At 58.6% G+C, this 15,768-nt stretch overlaps 1 protein-coding gene across 1 annotated transcript in view; it reads right to left on the bottom strand.

Moving 5' to 3' along the window:
• NPTN (neuroplastin) overlaps positions 1 to 15,768 on the bottom strand; it is a 44,121-nt gene that overhangs the window by 10,881 nt on the left and 17,472 nt on the right. The window contains exons 4-6 of the mRNA XM_039557815.1: positions 13,910 to 14,257; positions 8,010 to 8,178; positions 5,796 to 5,890 (exon numbers count right to left, since the gene is read on the bottom strand). Coding sequence (XP_039413749.1) covers positions 5,796 to 5,890; positions 8,010 to 8,178; positions 13,910 to 14,257 — 612 coding nt within the window. The remainder of the gene's footprint in view (positions 1 to 5,795; positions 5,891 to 8,009; positions 8,179 to 13,909; positions 14,258 to 15,768) is intronic.

Below are 15,768 nucleotides of genomic sequence, written 5' to 3'. Positions count from 1 at the left end.
TTCCCACACCGAGGGGAAGTTACAGAAGGAGAACTGTGCTTGGGTGTGTCCCTCAGAGCTGCCCCAAACCCTGTGCCCCTGTGTCTGTGTGTCTGTCTGTGTCCCTCAGCACAGCCCCAAACCCTGTGCCCCTGTGTCTGTGTGTCTGTCTGTGTCCCTCAGCACAGCCCCAAACCCTGTGCTCCTGTGTCTGTGTGTCTGTCTGTGTCCCTCAGAGCTGCCCCAAACCCTGTGCCCCTGTGTCTGTGTGTCTGTCTGTGTCCCTCAGCACAGCCCCAAACCCTGTGCTCCTGTGTCTGTGTGTCTGTCTGTGTCCCTCAGCACAGCCCCAAACCCTGTGCTCCTGTGTCTGTGTGTCTGTCTGTGTCCCTCAGCACAGCCCCAAACCCTGTGCCCCTGTGTCTGTGTGTCTGTCTGTGTCCCTCAGAGCTGCCCCAAACCCTGTGCCCCTGTGTCTGTGTGTCTGTCTGTGTCCCTCAGCACAGCCCCAAACCCTGTGCCCCTGTGTCTGTGTGTCTGTCTGTGTCCCTCAGCACAGCCCCAAACCCTGTGCCCCTGTGTCTGTGTGTCTGTCTGTGTCCCTCAGCACAGCCCCAAACCCTGTGCCCCTGTGTCTGTGTGTCTGTCTGTGTCCCTCAGCACAGCCCCAAACCCTGTGCTCCTGTGTCTGTGTGTCTGTCTGTGTCCCTCAGCACAGCCCCAAACCCTGTGCTCCTGTGTCTGTGTGTCTGTCTGTGTCCCTCAGCACAGCCCCAAACCCTGTGCTCCTGTGTCTGTGTGTCTGTCTGTGTCCCTCAGCACAGCCCCAAACCCTGTGCTCCTGTGTCTGTGTGTCTGTCTGTGTCCCTCAGCACAGCCCCAAACCCTGTGCCCCTGTGTCTGTGTGTCTGTCTGTGTCCCTCAGAGCTGCCCCAAACCCTGTGCCCCTGTGTCTGTGTGTCCCTCAGAGCTGCCCCAAACCCTGTGCCCCTGTGTCTGTGTGTCTGTCTGTGTCCCTCAGCACAGCCCCAAACCCTGTGCCCCTGTGTCTGTGTGTTGTGTGTGTCTGTCTGTGTGTCCCTCGGAGCTGCCCTAAACCCTCCCCGAGCTCAGGCTGGCTCAGGGCACTGCCTGGGCTCACCCCTGGCCCAGCAGATGGCCCTGGCTGCCGGGCCCACCTTTAAAGCTCCAGCTCCTAATTACGGCACACGTGGCTCGCTGTGTGATGGCAGCTCTGAGCTGTTAATCCATCAAAGGCCAGCCCGGCTGCTCCAGGAAACTGGAATTTCCTGCAGAAGACTCCCCTGCACCACCAGCAAATTCCCTGCACGCAGATACAGAGAGCAGCGATTCCAGCTGTAAGCCGAGATAATGAAAGGAATTTCACAGCTCTGCTCAAAGGGAACAAAACCTCTCCTGCCACCAGCCAGCAGCTGAGCCTGCTCTTCCCAAAATCACAGCACAAATCTTCGGGAAAATCCTTGGCAAGCTGAAGTGCTTCACACTGTCCTATTTCAAAGGGCTTTTACTGCAGGAAGCATCCCGTGCCTCATATTCTCTCTGGACAGTAACAACATTACCAAAATGAGCTTCTGAGCCACAGAAAATCCACGGCTCCGGCTCCTGCTGGAAAGGCACACCAGGACAGGCCCAAGTGCCCATGGAAATTCCAACAGCATTCCCAGCACAGCCCTGGGCTTTGCAGGAGTCCTGACTAAAGGATGCAGCTCAGCCAGATCCAACTCATGAATTACAAGATGCTGCCAACCATAACCGTGACAGGTAACAACAGGCCGAGAACAAACCCAGGGGTTTCTGTAAGAATGCATCCTTCCACATCAGACACAAAAATACTCTAAAACCTGAACTGAATGAAGGCAGCAGGTCCTAGCAATCCCCCGGTCTCGTACAAAAAGGAGCTGCCAGGAGCTGAAGGAAGCTGGGAAGAACATTCCCCACCCACCAGGAGTGGGTGATCCTGCACTCCCAGTGCCTGCACTGGAGCAAGGGGAGATTTTGGGCTGCAGGTCTTCAAGCAGGAAATAAATCAGCTCTGGGGCTGGGTGTGCTCTGCTGCTCCGGGATCCCATGTCCTTCCAACCCCTGTCCCCTGCTCAGAGAGGAAAGTGACGTTTATTCCAAAGAGCGATGGCTCAAGAGGGGGATTTTGTCTCGGGACCTACTGGAAGGTGCCACCACTTCCCTGCTGGGCTTGGCATGTTCTTAAAGCAGGAGCTGGTGAGCCCAGAGCTTCCTGTGGCTTTTGCTTCCTGGAGGACGCCAAGGAGGGATCTCCTCCAGCCTACGGACACAAGAGCCCAGCGGTGACAGGGAAACAATCCCAGCCCTGGCGCTGCTGGAATGCCAGAGGGGACCGCGAACTGGGAATATCCCCCATGAGGAGAAGCAGCACTGGGATTCAGCCACGGGCTGGCTTCCAGGGCCTGAGCCGAGCCTGGAAACAGGGACAGCACTCCCAGCTGGCCCAGTTTGTGCCAGGCTGCTGGCAGGGCAGGGAAAAGGAAGGGAAGAGGGAACACGTTCTGGGACACCTCCACTCCCACCCCAGGGCGAGGCAGAGCTCTCCTGCGGGCAGGACGCCGTGACATTGCTGGAAGGAGAGGCCAGATCCCAGGGGCGATCCCAGATCCCAGGCTGATCCCAGCACAGCAGCAGTGCCCCAAATACCTCTGCTCCCCCCGGGCTCTGCTGGGACAGGGCTATTCCTGGAGCCCCCGGGGAGCTCTGTGCAGTACTGGTGTTCCAGGGCAGTGCTGCCCACCCAGACACCAATCCCGCATTTTCTCTCCAAACCACTGGGAAACCACGTCCTGCTGTCCCCAAATCCCTGCAGTCCCGGCTCTAGGGGCTTTTGCCCCGGAAGCTTTTCAAGCCAGGATTGTTCCCTGTGCTCCAGTGACAGCCAAAGCCCGGGGTGAGGCAGGTTTTGTTGGGAAGGGTTTGGATTTCAGCTCGCAGGCAGCAGAAGCCCCTCTCTGCTCAGCCCTGCTGCATGGCTGGCACCAGCAGAACGCCCCTGGCAAAGGGAGGCCTGAACTCCTGCACGTGGAACAGGAAAAATCCTCCAGCGGGCTGGACACAGCTCACAAAGAGCAAAAGGAGGCAGGGCTAATTTAAATTAACTGCTACCAGACAAAATGCAGAATAAATAGATGTTCAGGCATGCCTGACATGAGAAGAATGCTAAGAAACAGCATTTTGATAGCTTTAAACCAAATCACAGGAGAAAGGGGGTTTGGGGCAGGGTGACCACAGGGCTCCCAGTGCTCCCAGTTCCCAGCAGCAGCTTTCTGAGTGGTTTGGGGTTTACACAGCCACGAAAAGAGGGTTTTTTCCCTTGTTAAGGGGCACTCAGTGTCATTTCCTGATACACAGGAGGCCTTCAGCCCTTCTAAGCTCTTTACTACTGAAAAGCAGAGGTGAATTTAAATGTGTAACACCTCCAAACCATGGCCTGGTTACCTTCCACTTTCCCATTAAGAGACAAAATCAAAGCAAGGGCAGAAGCACCTAAAAATATTCCTGCACTGAAAACTGGGATGTCTTAGGGGTGACCTGAACAGGGGCTCTGGAAGGTTTCTTTTTCTGGCTGTGATTCCAGTCCCTGTCTCCCTCTGGAGCCTGAAGACACCGAAGGCATCGGGAGAATGGGGAATAGGAGAGGATTTTCTTGGATCACTCCAAGATGCAGCTGGGCTCAAAGAGTGTCCAATTTAATTCATTTCTGGTAGGGAGGAGTGAGGCTGCAGCAGAGGTTTCTTGAGACAGCCAGGAGTCAAGGAGCAGGCTCTTCCCCAGGAATCACTGGGGAGGATGGAACAGGAACGTGCAGAGGGAGCTGCAAGAATCCCTTGATGAGGCAAGGGCAGAAAGGCCTCCCAGGAAGGGGAATTCAGAAGGTCTTTCCAGCACCTGTTTCCTCTCCCCTTCTCCCAAGATCCCGGTCAGAGCAGGAGCTCTGCAGAGTTCTCCAGGCTGCATTTCGTCCTTTGTGGTTCCTTTCATCCTCAGGCCTCCAGAGCTCCAAGCTCCCAACACCAGCACTGCAGGGATTCCCACAGGTGGAAATGCAGCAATCAAAACTCCCCTTCGGGGGGGAGGAGGGGGCACCCTGGCCAGGCCTGGCAGTTCCAGCCCCTCTACTCCCACCAGAATCACCACCTGGACACCCCAGCCTGCTCCAGCGCCAAGGAAAAGGGGGCACAAGATCCCTGCTCCAGGGCACAGCTTCCCTAAATCCCGTGTTTGCTCACTGGTTTGCAGCTCCGAGGTGCCCTCACACAGCACCCCCAGAGCTCGGAGCCTGAGCAGGAGCAGAGCCCCCCCAGATGCTCCAGCAGCAGCAGCGGGGTGAGGGAAGCCAGCCTCGGCATTCCCAGGAAAGGCACCAACACTGCCTGCCACTCCCGGCTGCTGGTACATCACTGCCCTGTGGGGTTTTTTGCCCACTTTTAACAATCCCAGGGTGGTTTGGGTGAAGGGACCTTAAAGCCCACCCAATGCCACCCCTGCCACGTGCAGGGACACTCAGGGGCAGAGAGGTGGCCCTGCATGCCCCGGGCTGCCTCTGCCACGGGCTCCAGGGAAGCTGTTCACGAGCTGTCAGAAAATCCCTATTTTTGGAGCACGAGCACTCTGGGATTCAGCACCCTCCTCTCCCCGTGCATCAGCAGTGAGAGCTGCACCGTAATTACAAGCAGCAATTAAATCTGTGTGTAATTGCCTGAGCACCAGCACGGCCCATGCAGGTCAGCATTCAATTACAGATCTGCACGGGCAGCCCAACAGGGCCTCTGTCCCTCCCAGCTGCCCCCAGTGCAGCCCCGGCTCCTCAGCCCCAGCTTCCCAGGAAAGCATCTGAGGAGTATTTAGGTGTAAATTCCCCGTGGGAAGGGAGTAGGATCGGCCCTTACTGCGCTGCCATCACAAGCACTGGCTTCTCTTCCCCCCCAGTGAACTGCCACCTCCCTGCCAAGCTCTCCTGGTGGCCCTGGCTGGCAGAGCAGCAGCCCAGCCCCGAGGCAAACACTCCCAAAGGGCCCTGCAGAGACGATCAGAGCTGGCAGACACCTTGCTCCAGTGCCAGAGTTACATTTCCCCTCTCTAGGAGCGGTTTGTCACCTAAAGCAGCCCAGAGGAGGCAGCGAGAACTTAACGTTCCCATTAGGATAACACGAGGAGATTTAGCAATTACAGCAAAAGAGCGGAATGCAAGAAAAAATCCCCAAGAAAAGGAAAAGAAGGAAAACTAAACCCCCCCACCTGTGTGCCCTGAACACCCAGCCAAGCTCCTCAGAGGCACAGCGTGTTGGAATTCCATTTCCCACGGGCTGATGGATTCTCCCACCTGGATCCCAGGGCCTGCCCAGGCACCACGAATCCCCGGAGCCAGCCCTGCCCACAGCCCCGCGCTCCCATCGCGGCACCAGCACCGCTCTGTGTTCACCTGCAGCAACACCTGGGGCAAACCCTGCCCGTTCTGCAGCTTTCATCCCGAATTTCAGGCTCCCGAAGATGCCAGGAGGTGCCTGACCCACAGAGGTGTTCTGGTGTCCACAAATGCCGTGCCTGTGCTCCCACCTCTGTGAGGCCTTTCCCTGAATGCGTGCGAGGCTTTCCCTTGGAATCGGAGTTATTATATCCCATAATTAATTATTAGTTATAGTTCTTAACCCAGGCCTGGCTCTGTATGATGAGGAGGCCTTTCCCCTTCTGTGGGGCCACCAGGGAGCTGCTGGAGGCAGGGGATGGCATTTCCAGGAACGGGGGAGGGACGATCCCGACTGCAGCCGTACCTCTCACTTCGATGGTGGCGTTGGCGACGGGAGAGCTGGAGAACACGAACACACACAGGTACTCCCCCGACTCCTCTGCTCGGGCCTTCGGGATCCTGCAGCAGGACAGACACAGCAGAGCTGCCTCACACCCCACTCTCGCCCTGTGGCCTCAATTAACACCCGTTAATTGCACCGTGTAACCGGGCGGGCCCACCTCCTCCCAGCACACACCGAGCAACACTTCCCTCCCCCAAAAGGCCCCTGGCGTCCTTTTTTATTCATTCTTTTTAATCAAGCAAACGGCCCCTGCAGCTGAACACCAGCCCTGCAATAAAAGCAGTTAATCACACACAGAAACTGCTCGGACACACGGAAAGAGCCCGAGTGCTGACAGCACTGACTCACCGCAGCCCCGAGTTACAAAGCTAATGAATTTCAGACAAGCGGCTTTCCAAGGGCATCACAGCTCAAGAGCCACACTTTGACCACTGCAGGCAATGCTCAGAAGTGAGGAAAGGAAGGCCAAGATGGAATTGTTTGATCCTCCCCAGGCTGCCGTGCCCAGCGGTGGCACGGGGCTCCGGTTACCATCAATCATTCAGGAGCTGCAAACCAACACAGCTCAAGGTCTTCCAGCCAGGCAGCAGCTCCCTCCAGCCAGGAGCAGCCGCCCCGAGGCTGGTGAGGATCAGGAGACATTCATTCCATTGCCTGTGCTGGAAGAGGCAGCATTTTTAAGGGAAGCAGTTTAACCTCTAAATTCTGGAACTTTGTGGATGATAAAAGTACCCAACTCTGAAGTCCAAGCACCAAAAACATCTCACAGCCAAACAAAGTCACTGAAAAAACAGGAACCTGGGGCTTGGAGGCAAATAAATAGAATACAAAAGAGAAGCCAATATAAAATACCAACAAATGGGGGAGGTAAATAGCCTCTGTTAATCACAGCTATGGGATGCTGCTTGCCTGAGTCCTCACCGAGAAAACCTGGAATTCTGGATTTAAACTGTACCCAAAGCACAGCTAAGGACCAGATCCAATGCAAAACCAAACGCCAGGGAGAGCAGCCTAGGAGCACTCACAAAGTCAGGATCCACTCTGCAAATGGAAATCTGGGATTCCTCCAGCTGTCCCTGGATTGACTGCTGGCAGCTCCCACAGTGCCCCCATTCCCTGGGACAAGGGGACTGTCCTGGTCTCCCACTTCACTCCTTCCTCCTGCAGCACTTGAAGCTGAAGCCAAGCCTAAACCTTCCTTTACAGAGGAATTTGGAAGGAAAACCCCAGGCTGGTTTGGAAGAGGTGCCAGAGGAGTCAGCAAGCCTTCCCGGGTGGTCATGGAGTGGCACTTGCACTAAGCCTGACCACCACTCCCATCCTGTTAATTGCTCGTTAAGGAAGAGGAGCCCCTAAAGCTCAGGCCCAGTGCTGGACACGGCACTGAGGAAGGGACAGGAGGTAATCAGGGAAGGGACTGAGGCTCATTCTTTCATTGTGAAATTAAACAGGTAATTCAGAGCGAGTTAAAGGGGAAAACAAAAGGACAAACTCGAACAAATCTTGATCAGAACCAAACCCAACTTCCACAATGCTGGGGATGAGAGGCTGCTTTGCTAAGGCCACGAAAACCTGGGACATTCCCTAATCCTGCGTCAGTGAATTAGGGGGGAAAGGGCCACCGTAGAGACAGAAAATAGCTGGGACCAAGTTGCCAGCAGGGGTTAAAATGTCCCTGAAGTGCTCTTCAGCTTAAGGTGGAACTGGAAGCTGGATTTGCTGTCCACCAAGGGGAAAAAATGGATGGAAAATAAAAACAGGGCAAGGAAACCACAGAGGGAACAGACTCCGAGGGAGCTTCACCTGATCCCACCAACCCCAGCCAAGGCCTGGGATCATCCCCCAGCAACACCTCAGGGAACACATCCTCCCTGTCCCCAGGGCAGGCCTGACCCAGCCCATTCCTATTCCAGCCCCGATGCATCCATCCCGAAGGAGAGCCGGCCAGCATCCAACCCACCCATTCCCGGAGAAGCAAACCACGCTGTGTGTGCCTTACCCACACCCCGTGGGAAGCCCGGAGCAGAGCTCTGGAGCTCAGCCTGCAAAGCTCGGGATTCATGGAGTGTCAGCCACAGATCCCAACGCACCCGAGCCACCCCGCACCCCGCCCTGGCTGTGGGAACCCCGTGTGTGTTCCCCCTGTGCCCCGCATGGTGCCAGGCACTCACTCACTTGTACTCGGTGGTGTTGGAGGGTTTCCTGGTGCCCGGGATCTCCTCGCCGTTCTTCACCCAGTAGCTGGCGGCCAGGGGGCTGGGGCTGCTGGTGAGGTTGCACTGCAGCGTGACAGCCACGCCGGCCACGTGCAGCACCACGTCCTCGCTGGCGTTGATCCGCGGCTCTGCAACACAGGAGCGCCCATAGCAGCCGGCCCCGGGCACAGCGGCCGCTACTCTACGGTGGCACGGGGAGCGGGAGGGAGGGCACTACACGGGGAAGGGCACGGCACCGCGGCGGGTGGGACACAGCCACAAAGCACAACCAACCACACAGCTCAGCACTGCCCGCGGCAACGCGCGGGGCCGCCGCTCCCGGCTGCAAACAGAGAATTGGGTAATGGTTTACTGGAGGGCTCCCAGCACCACGGACGTCCAGGTGACACCAGCAGCTCCTGGCACCACTTTGTGTCCCCCACAGCGAAGTCCTGGGGCTTTGGAAGTCCTGTGTGGGAGACCTCAGTTACTCCTCCAGAAGCTTCTGGCTGGCTGGCACTTCATTCTTCACCTTGAGGTTGCAAACAAACCCATTTTTATACAAGCAGCCCTCAAATATAAGCTCCTCAGTGACACTCTGGATGTGCCCCCTGCCCAAAGGCTGATGTCTGCTGAAGTGCACCCAGGAGATCCCAAAGGGGAACAGCAGCGCAGGGAAGGCAGGAGCTGCGGGAGGACGGGCGAGGGCAGCGCCCAGAGCCTGCCAGTGCAATGGAAGGACCCGCAGCAGGGCACAGGCAGAGCTGCAGCTGCTTCGTTTCCAAAGGAGCCTCGAGCACAAACACAAAGAACAAAACAGCCTCGGTGCTGTGTGAGCAGAGCCCGGGAGCTCTGCCCTTCGCCGCCTGCTTCGGGGCCCTTCCAGTGCACAGCTTCGCCTGGCAGCACCGAGTTCACCCTGGAATCACTGTGGGCACTGGGCTGCTGGAATGGCTGCGGGCACTGGAATGGCTGTGGGCACTGGGCTGCTGGAATCGCTGTGGGCACTGGCTGCTGGAATGGCTGTGGGCACTGGGCTGCTGGAATCGCTGTGGGCACTGGGCTGCTGGAATCGCTGCGGGCACTGGGCTGCTGGAATGGCTGTGGGCACTGTGCTGCTGGAAGCACTGCGGGCACTGGGCTGCTGGAATCGCTGTGGGCACTGGGCTGCTGGAATCGCTGTGGGCACTGGGCTGCTGGAATCACTGTGGGCACTGGGCTGCTGGAATCGCTGTGGGCACTGTGCTGCTGGAATGGCTGCGGGCACTGGGCTGCTGGAATCGCTGCGGGCACTGGGGCTGCTGGAATGGCTGCGGGCACTGGGCTGCTGGAATCGCTGTGGGCACTGGGCTGCTGGAATCACTGCGGGCACTGGGCTGCTGGAATGGCTGCGGGCACTGGGCTGCTGGAATCACTGCGGGCACTGGGCTGCTGGAAGCACTGTGGGCACTGGGCTGCTGGAATGGCTGCGGGCACTGGGCTGCTGGAAGCACTGCGGGCACTGGGCTGCTGGAATGGCTGCGGGCACTGGGCTGCTGGAAGCACTGCGGGCACTGGGCTGCTGGAATGGCTGCGGGCACTGGGCTGCTGGAAGCACTGCGGGCACTGGGCTGCTGGAATGGCTGCGGGCACTGGGCTGCTGGAATCACTGTGGGCACTGGGCTGCTGGAATGGCTGTGGGCACTGGGCTGCTGGAATGGCTGCGGGCACTGGGCTGCTGGAATGGCTGCGGGCACTGGGCTGCTGGAATCACTGTGGGCACTGGGCTGCTGGAATCCACTGTGGGCACTGGGCTGCTGGAATGGCTGCGGGCACTGTGCTGCTGGAATCACTGTGGGCACTGGGCTGCTGGAATGGCTGCGGGCACTGGGCTGCTGGAATCACTGTGGGCACTGGGCTGCTGGAATCACTGTGGGCACTGGGCTGCTGGAATGGCTGCGGGCACTGGGCTGCTGGAATCACTGTGGGCACTGGGCTGCTGGAATGGCTGTGGGCACTGGGCTGCTGGAATGGCTGCGGGCACTGGGCTGCTGGAATCACTGTGGGCACTGGGCTGCTGGAATCACTGTGGGCACTGGGCTGCTGGAATGGCTGCGGGCACTGGGCTGCTGGAAGCACTTGCGGGCACTGGGCTGCTGGAATCGCTGCGGGCACTGGGCTGCTGGAAGCACTGTGGGCACTGGGCTGCTGGAATCACTGTGGGCACTGGGCTGCTGGAATGGCTGCGGGCACTGGGCTGCTGGAATGGCTGCGGGCACTGGGCTGCTGGAATCGCTGTGGGCACTGGGCTGCTGGAATGGCTGTGGGCACTGGGCTGCTGGAAGCACTGTGGGCACTGGGCTGCTGGAATCACTGTGGGCACTGGGCTGCTGGAATGGCTGCGGGCACTGGGCTGCTGGAATGGCTGCGGGCACTGGGCTGCTGGAATCGCTGTGGGCACTGGGCTGCTGGAATGGCTGCGGGCACTGGGCTGCTGGAAGCACTGCGGGCACTGGGCTGCTGGAATGGCTGCGGGCACTGGGCTGCTGGAATGGCTGCGGGCACTGTGCTGCTGGAATGGCTGCGGGCACTGGGCTGCCGGCTGAGAGCCCTGCTGGCCCCAGCTCCTGCAGGCCCCTGCTGCTCTCCAGCACTCACAGCTGGGCCATTGCCAGCACGGGCACGGGAGCCGCTCCCCAAACTTGGCAAAAAGACCTTTCTGCCGCAGGGCCCGAGCCTCCCACCGGCTTCGGAGCGTTCTCTGAAAAACCCCCTCACGCAGGATGGCAGAGTTTGAAAAGTTCACAATTCTTGCTGTTAGCCTTCCAAAAAACCTGTGTTTAGTGTCAGCCTGGACTGCAGGCCACCCCAGCAGGCCCAGCTGCTGTGTCCCCTGCCTGGGATGGGAATTCCAGAGGCGGCAGCTCCAGCTGCTCCCTTCTCCCACCCCTCTGGACGCAGGGGGCCGAGGAAGCAGCAAACACCTCCCTGATTCCTGCAAGTCATGCAGGGAGTTTCCATCCCAGGAGCTCTGGCGTGCCTTGTGGAAACAATTTGGGATATAAATCTATGATCCACGGAGTCTCTGGAACGCAGGTTATGAAACACAGCGACAGGATGGAAAATACCAATCGTGTCAGAACCATCCCAGCTTTCCACACAGGGAACATCCCTGTATCCCGTGGCACATCCTTACATTACTGCCCAGGGAGGCAGGGAGAAAAAACATCCACCCACTGATAAGCTGGAGCATTCCAGCCCTGGATAGCCATTCTTAAACTCCTCCTTCCCCAGCTCTTTAAATCATTCCTTAACCACAGGAACGCTGCAGGTGCTGTTGGTGTTACCACGCTCTTGCCTCTGTTTCTGCCTCGTTTCTCCCCCACGGGGCATTTTATCCTTTCAAGGACTGTTTGGGCCCAAAAGGGCTGTGTTATTCCCGTGTTCTGCACCATTCCTGGCCTGAGCCGGGCGCTTTTCCACCCTCCTAGAGCTCATCTGCATTCCCACAGAAACACTAAGAGAGCTCTGGGAATATTTTTGGAGTGTGTCTGAAATAGTAACTCAGCGGCTGACCTGCAACCTTTTCGGTTTTAGTTTAAGCAAAACTGAAGGCAGCTGCAGTCTCATTTCCAGCTTTACCTGCATTTGGTTATTAGAGAAGCAAACTGATGGCTCGATCTCCTGATTTAATTCCAGGAGACAAGCTGGAACAGTGCGACAGCAGCAGCTGAGGAAGGATGCTCACCTAGAAAATCACTGTCTACACATCACTTAAAGCGCCCGTTTTATGTAAGCTCGGCTTTTACAGTCAAAACCCAAGCAAAGCACCTAAAAAAACCCCCAGCAAGTGCAATTCTGGTTCCAAATCCGGAGTGAGGTGGAAGGCAGATGGTGGCTCCTGGGTGCCAGATTTCCCTCAGCAAGTTGGTCTCTGCAGAGGCCAGGCATGCAGCCTGTGCTCTGTGGCACTGTGGGGTGACGTGGGTGCCGCCAGCTGGAAATTCCAACTCCGCTGAGCCCGACAATTCCCATCTCCCAGCCAGGCCCCCGGTGGAACAGCTGAGGCCATCTGGGCAGGCTCAGGTAAGAGTCTCCACTCACAGGGACACCTGGGGAACCTCTGCTCCCAGCAGGGCCAGGCAGGGTTGATGCCCACGGGCTGCAGGAGCGGCTCGGCTCTCTGGGCACTCACACATGCACGGGAAAGGCACTCGGGGCTTCCATCCACATGTCCCAGCAGGGCCCCGGAGCAGAATCACCCCGGAGCAGAGTCACCCTGGAGCAGAGTCACCCCGGAGCAGAGTCACCCCGGCACAAGGCACTTGGCAGCAGGTCAGGACACAGCTCCCAGCTCCCAGCAGCAGGGGCAGCCAACGGCGTTCACGGAGAGAGGAGAGGCTGGACTGCAGTCCCTGCAGCAGCTCAGGGCGAGGGAGGGAGGGAGGGAGGGAAGCAAACCCCCTTCCCATACGGACAAATCATCCCAGCAGCTGGTCCCAAAGCCTGGCTCTGCACGTCAGAAGGGTTTTGTCCCTCAGAGTCCCTCGGCAGCACCGGGGACTGTCCCACGCCAGGGTGGGCAGGGTGCAGGGCACAGCGCCCTTCCCAGGATGAGAGGCTTTGCTGCTGGGGCCATGCAAGCATTCCAGCCCTTTGGGAGCCCAAAGGACACGGGAGGGCCGAGGGGCGGGGCTGAGGCTGAGCAGGTCCGGCTCGGGGACCCGGGGCCGCTCCAGCACCGCAGTCTGTCCGTGCCACCGGGGCCACCGGCCGTTTGCCCACGCGCACCAACGCTGCTCCCGTTCCCAGAGGGAAGGTCTCTGATCCAGCAGTGCCAACAGCAGCACCAGGCTTTGGGGACAGCTTTGGGGGGGGTTTCAAGGTACCCAAATAAATAATCCAATGCAGAGTTGGGGTTTTGTACCCAGTGCGGCACAAAAGGGTTGTTTAGGCACAGAGCACAAGAGCAAGCCCACGCTTTTGCTCTGCTCTTCTGTCAGCTGAGGACACTGAGAAGCCACCCAGAAGTTGTTCTCCTGTACCTCCACACTGCAGCTTTAACCCCCTCTACCTGTAGCTCATCAGCCATTTCCTCAGGCCAACGCAAGCTCTACATCTGGCCCTAAACTCTTCTCCACCCAATGTGACCACACTAATTCCCAAATCCAGCTGGGACGAGGAGCAAAGTGAAGGCAGGAACGCCTCATCACGACCAAAAAGCCATTCTGGGCCAAGCACTCTGCTCTCAGAGCTTTGCTGCTGCACCCTGGATGGGGTGACTGAGCTCAGGCTGTGGGTTCAGCTCTGGGGAGGATGTTCCCCCCTCCTTCCATGGGCTGGGCTGGGAATGGCTGCACCACCTCAGCGCTGCTGCATCAGAGAACTCCTTAGGAACGTGCTGCTGGCCAGGAAGAGAAAGAAACACCACGACTTCATGGGAAAATCCAGACACGAAAGGTCACGTGGAACTGAAAGGGAAGGATTTATCCAGAAGTAGATATGTAACCAAAACCAGGTGAGGAGGCATTCCCAGAAACTCCAGGAGAACAGAAGAAATCAAAATAAAACGGTTAGAGCTGGGAAGAAGCCAGAAATCAAAGAGAAAGGCACTCGTGGAGAAGCCAGGGAGGCTGGAAACCTCCTACAGAACGAAGGGGAGGAGGGAACAAACACAGATCCACCAGCAGGCTCCTTTCTACCACACATCCCGAGGTTTTCCCGAGCGGTCCTACGGAGAACACACACCGAGGGCACACAGGGGCAGCACTACAGGCGAGGAGCAGCCCGCGGGGCGGGGTGGGTGGGCACAGCACAGGGTGGCACACGGTGGGGACACGGGGGCAGGGTCACCAGACTGCCTCTAGACACTACAGTGCCACTACTGGGGGCCGGACTCACTCTGCAGGACGCTTATAGTAGCCTGGGCTCGAATCCACGTAATGGAGGGGTTTTGCCTCAAGTCATTCCTCCTGGGGTCGTTGCTGGCCCTGCACTCGTAAGTCCCAGAGTCTTCCAAGGTAAGGCGGGTTACTCTCAGCACACTCACCCCATTGGCCCCGTAGGCAGTGTTTATGGTGACCCGGCGCTTCCGAGCGCCATCCCACAGCTGTTTGAAAGCCTCGGCGCGGTTGACTTCCGCATACCACCACTGGATCTCTGGAGTGGGGTTCCCAACCACATCACAGTACAGTTCAAAGGCGTCCCCCGTGAGCTTAGTTTCTGACATGGGCGACTTGACAAACCCGGCTGCAGGGAGGGGCAGCAGAAACGCAGTGACAGAGCGGCAGGAAACAACAGAGCTCGCACACAACAAACACAGCAGCGGGGCACAAAACACAGTTAGAGACATGGCATCGGCTGGGGCACGGCTGGGCACCGATGGCATTGGCTGGGGCACCCACGGCACGGCTGGGGCACCCATGGCACGGGGCAGGGAGTTCCCAGTCCTGCTGCTGACCCTCCCTCCCAGGGACTCCCGGCCGCTCTCACCCGTGGGAAGCTCGGGCCGGGCCAGCGTTAAGCGTTCCTTCGTGGCCAGGCAGCCGCTCTCGGAGGAGGCTTCTTCACCTCACCCAGCCACAGGGGTATGAGGGGGGAAACCCCAAAGCTGTGCCAGCTGTGAGCTCTGCTCTGACCGCCTCGCCTACCTGCTGAGGGCTCGCAGGGCGGGCAATTCCCCAGGATCCATTTTCCCGGAGGAGCCGCTGACGGCAGCTGCGGCACCGAGGGAATTTCAGCGGAGTGTGAACACTCACAGACCCAAAGGTTGCTTTGTTAGGAACCTCAGCAGTTCCCCCCCATTTTGGAGAGAGCTGCTGGCCTGACACCCCGTGCTCAGGCCAAAATCTCCTCAGTAGGGATATCCCAAACCCTGCAGTACTCACCAGAACACACACACACACTACACTGTCCTTCAACCCCAATCCCAAAGATATCCCTGGAAAACAGCGCTGCCCCCACAGCAGGCCCCTCCCGGAACTGCGGGATTAGGACACAGCTGGGCAGCGAGGGGAGGGACAGCTGGGAAACCTCGGTCCGTGCCAGCCCTCGCTGGTTTTAGGGTGAGGGACGAGTCAGGGGGGTTTGGGGACTCGGAGCCTTGGGAAATTCCCGGCGAGCACGGAATGCCCTCTCCATGGTTTGGCCACAGGGACACGGGAAGCTGGCACTAAAGGATGGTTGGAGCAGGAAAACCCCCCAGAGTCCCCAAAACACACGGGAAGTGTCCCCTGCTGGCACTAAAGGACAGGAAAACCCCCCAGAGTCCCCAAAACACACGGGCAGTGTCCCTGCAGGCAGAGCAGAGGGGTGGAGCTGCAGGGAACAGCTACAGGGACACTCAAAATTTAAAAACTCACCCTCAAATTCCCTGATTTACGGACGCATGGGATCAGGGACTCCCCACGGGCACCGCCACCGGGAGGGGCTCGGCACTGAGAAACCCCAGAAAATCCCCTGGGGCGGCAGCGGCCCCAATGGCCACGACCCCGATGGCCACAGGCCCCAATGGCCATGGCCCCCCCCAAGGCCACGGCCGCAATGCTCACAGGCCCCAAAGGCCACGGCCCCCAAAGGCCACAGACCCCAATGGCCACGGACCCCAAATGACCATGGCCCCCAAAGACCACGGCCCCGAATGACCAAAAACCACGACCCCAATGCCCAGCACTCCCTCACCCCAATGCCCAGCACTCCCAGCCCCAATGCCCAGCACTCCCTGACCCCAATGCCCAGCACTCCCTCACCCCAATGCCCAG

The sequence above is a fragment of the Corvus cornix genome, chromosome 10 (assembly GCF_000738735.6).
Source record: "Corvus cornix cornix isolate S_Up_H32 chromosome 10, ASM73873v5, whole genome shotgun sequence".
NCBI classification, from domain to species: Eukaryota; Metazoa; Chordata; class Aves; order Passeriformes; family Corvidae; genus Corvus; species Corvus cornix.
The sequence above is the reverse complement of the archived record's forward strand: the minus strand, read 5'-3'. Positions and strand labels throughout refer to the sequence as shown.